The 2,144-nt window shown below is 48.5% G+C and overlaps 1 protein-coding gene across 1 annotated transcript; it reads left to right on the top strand.

Moving 5' to 3' along the window:
• Positions 1-225: 225 nt before the first annotated feature.
• LOC141427511 (uncharacterized) lies at positions 226-1,062 on the top strand. The gene has a single exon (XM_074087026.1). It carries the CDS (start codon positions 229-231, stop codon positions 1,060-1,062), a length of 834 nt encoding a protein of 277 aa, XP_073943127.1. The 5' UTR covers positions 226-228.
• The last annotated feature ends 1,082 nt before the right edge of the window (positions 1,063-2,144 follow it).

Here is a 2,144-nt window from a genome sequence, read left to right as displayed (position 1 = left end):
ATTACAAACGCTTCCGAGTTGCATCGTTCGCTGCAAATGCTTGTGCCTCGCTTATCGCTATATTCTTCCAATCCTTCTAAACTGTTGCTTGTGCCTGTGCTAATTGTTTCTTCCGTGTACTGACTGATTACAAATTAAGTGCAAGAACAATTTGTGATTTATTTACCCGCGCGGACTACATTTCAAGTAAGCACTACACCACATAACTACACTGGTGACCCGTAAAACATGACTGAAGATAAAAATAATGCTACTGGAGCGAGTGGATTGAGCGTCGGACAATTTGCTGCATCATCGGACATATGCCGTGTCGGTGTGAGAGTACCCGCTTTCTGGCCAGAAAAACCGGCAATTTGGTTCGCACAAATAGAAAGCCAATTCGCAATCTCCAATATAACGGCAGATTCAACAAAATTTTATTATGTGGTTGCTCAACTCGATGCTCAACATGCCGCTGAGGTCGAGGACATTATCATTACGCCACCGGCTGTGGACAAGTACGTCAGGCTTAAGAACGAGCTCATCAAGAGGCTGTCGGCGTCACGAGAGAAGAAGGTACACCAGCTCCTTAATGACGAAGAGCTAGGAGATAGAAGACCCTCGCAATTTCTCCGGCACCTACGGCATCTGGCGGGCCCTGAAGTTCCCGACGACTTCCTTAAATCTATTTGGACTAGTCGCCTGCCGAAGAATATTCAGACTATAATCGCGGTTAACCCTACTGCATCGCTGGACGTTCTAGCCGATTTAGCCGACCGCATCCATGACGTGCTGCCTAGTGCTCAAGTCGCCTCCACTTCTTGTGCTGCCACTGAGTCACCGCTGAATACTCTCATCAAGCAAGTCAGTGAGTTAACAAGAGAGATGAAAACGCTCAAGACCCAGCTCAACCAGAGGCAGCCGCGATCAAAATCGCGTTCGTCGAGTCATACCCGCAACCAATCCGCTTCCAAGAGGTCTGCGTCTAATTACCGCAAGTATCCCAAATGCTGGTACCACGCAAAGTTCGGTGAAAATGCCAAGAAGTGCGTAAAACCCTGCGACTATAAAGCGGGAAACTAAACGGGCACTCGATAATGGCGACCGCCGATTGCCCGAGCACTGGTCGCTTATTTGTCACAGACCTCACTTCGAAAACGCAGTTTCTCGTGGACACCGGCAGCGATCTATGTGTCTTCCCAAGGTCAGCATTGAAACAACGTCGACATCAAACAAGCTACCAGTTATGCGCAGCAAACGGCTCACCGATTCATACGTATGGTTTCGTACATCTGATTTTAAACTTAGGCTTGCGCCGTGACTTTACTTGGCGATTTGTTGTTGCCGACGTAACTAAGGCGATTATTGGAGTCGATTTTTTATCGCACTACGACTTAATGGTTGACTGTCGGAAACAGCGTTTGATCGACAAGAAGACTAGTTTGTTCACCGTGGCTTTGCCTACCAATCAAGCTGATAATATATCGTCGGTGAAAGTCATATCTGGAGATACACCTTATCATCGCATACTAGCACAATACCCCGACATTACTCGCCCTTCGGGTGTGCATCAAATTCGGAAGCACAACGTAGTCCACCATATCCGAACAACCCCAGGACCCCCTGCGTCGTGCTCACCTCGACGACTAGCCCCGGACAAGTTGAAGATCGCCGAAGACGAATTTGCTGCGATGATAAAAAACGGCACCGCTCGACCTTCGGAGTCACCCTGGTCGTCACCTCTGCACCTGGCACCTAAAAAAGACAACGGCTGGCGACCTTGTGGTGACTACAGGACGTTGAATGCCAGGACAATCCCTGACAGGTACCCGATACGTCACATTCATGACTTTTCACACCATATTTCGGGCTGCCAAGTATTTTCCACCATCGACTTGACAAAGGCGTATAACCAGATTCCTGTTAATCCAGAAGACATCCCAAAGACCGCTATCACGACTCCGTTTGGCCTTTACGAGTTCCCTTATATGACCTTCGGGCTCCGTAACGCAGGGCAAACTTTTCAACGGTTCGTGGACGAGATGGTAAGGGGTCTCGATTTTTGTTACGCCTACCTTGATGATTTTCTGGTTTACTCGAAAGACGCGAAGACTCACGAAGAGCACCTGCATCAACTGTTTTCCCGATTACGCGACTACGGCATG

This window comes from Choristoneura fumiferana, chromosome 4, assembly GCF_025370935.1.
Source record: "Choristoneura fumiferana chromosome 4, NRCan_CFum_1, whole genome shotgun sequence".
NCBI classification, from domain to species: domain Eukaryota; kingdom Metazoa; phylum Arthropoda; class Insecta; order Lepidoptera; family Tortricidae; genus Choristoneura; species Choristoneura fumiferana.
This window is presented reverse-complemented; position numbering and strand designations above follow the sequence as displayed.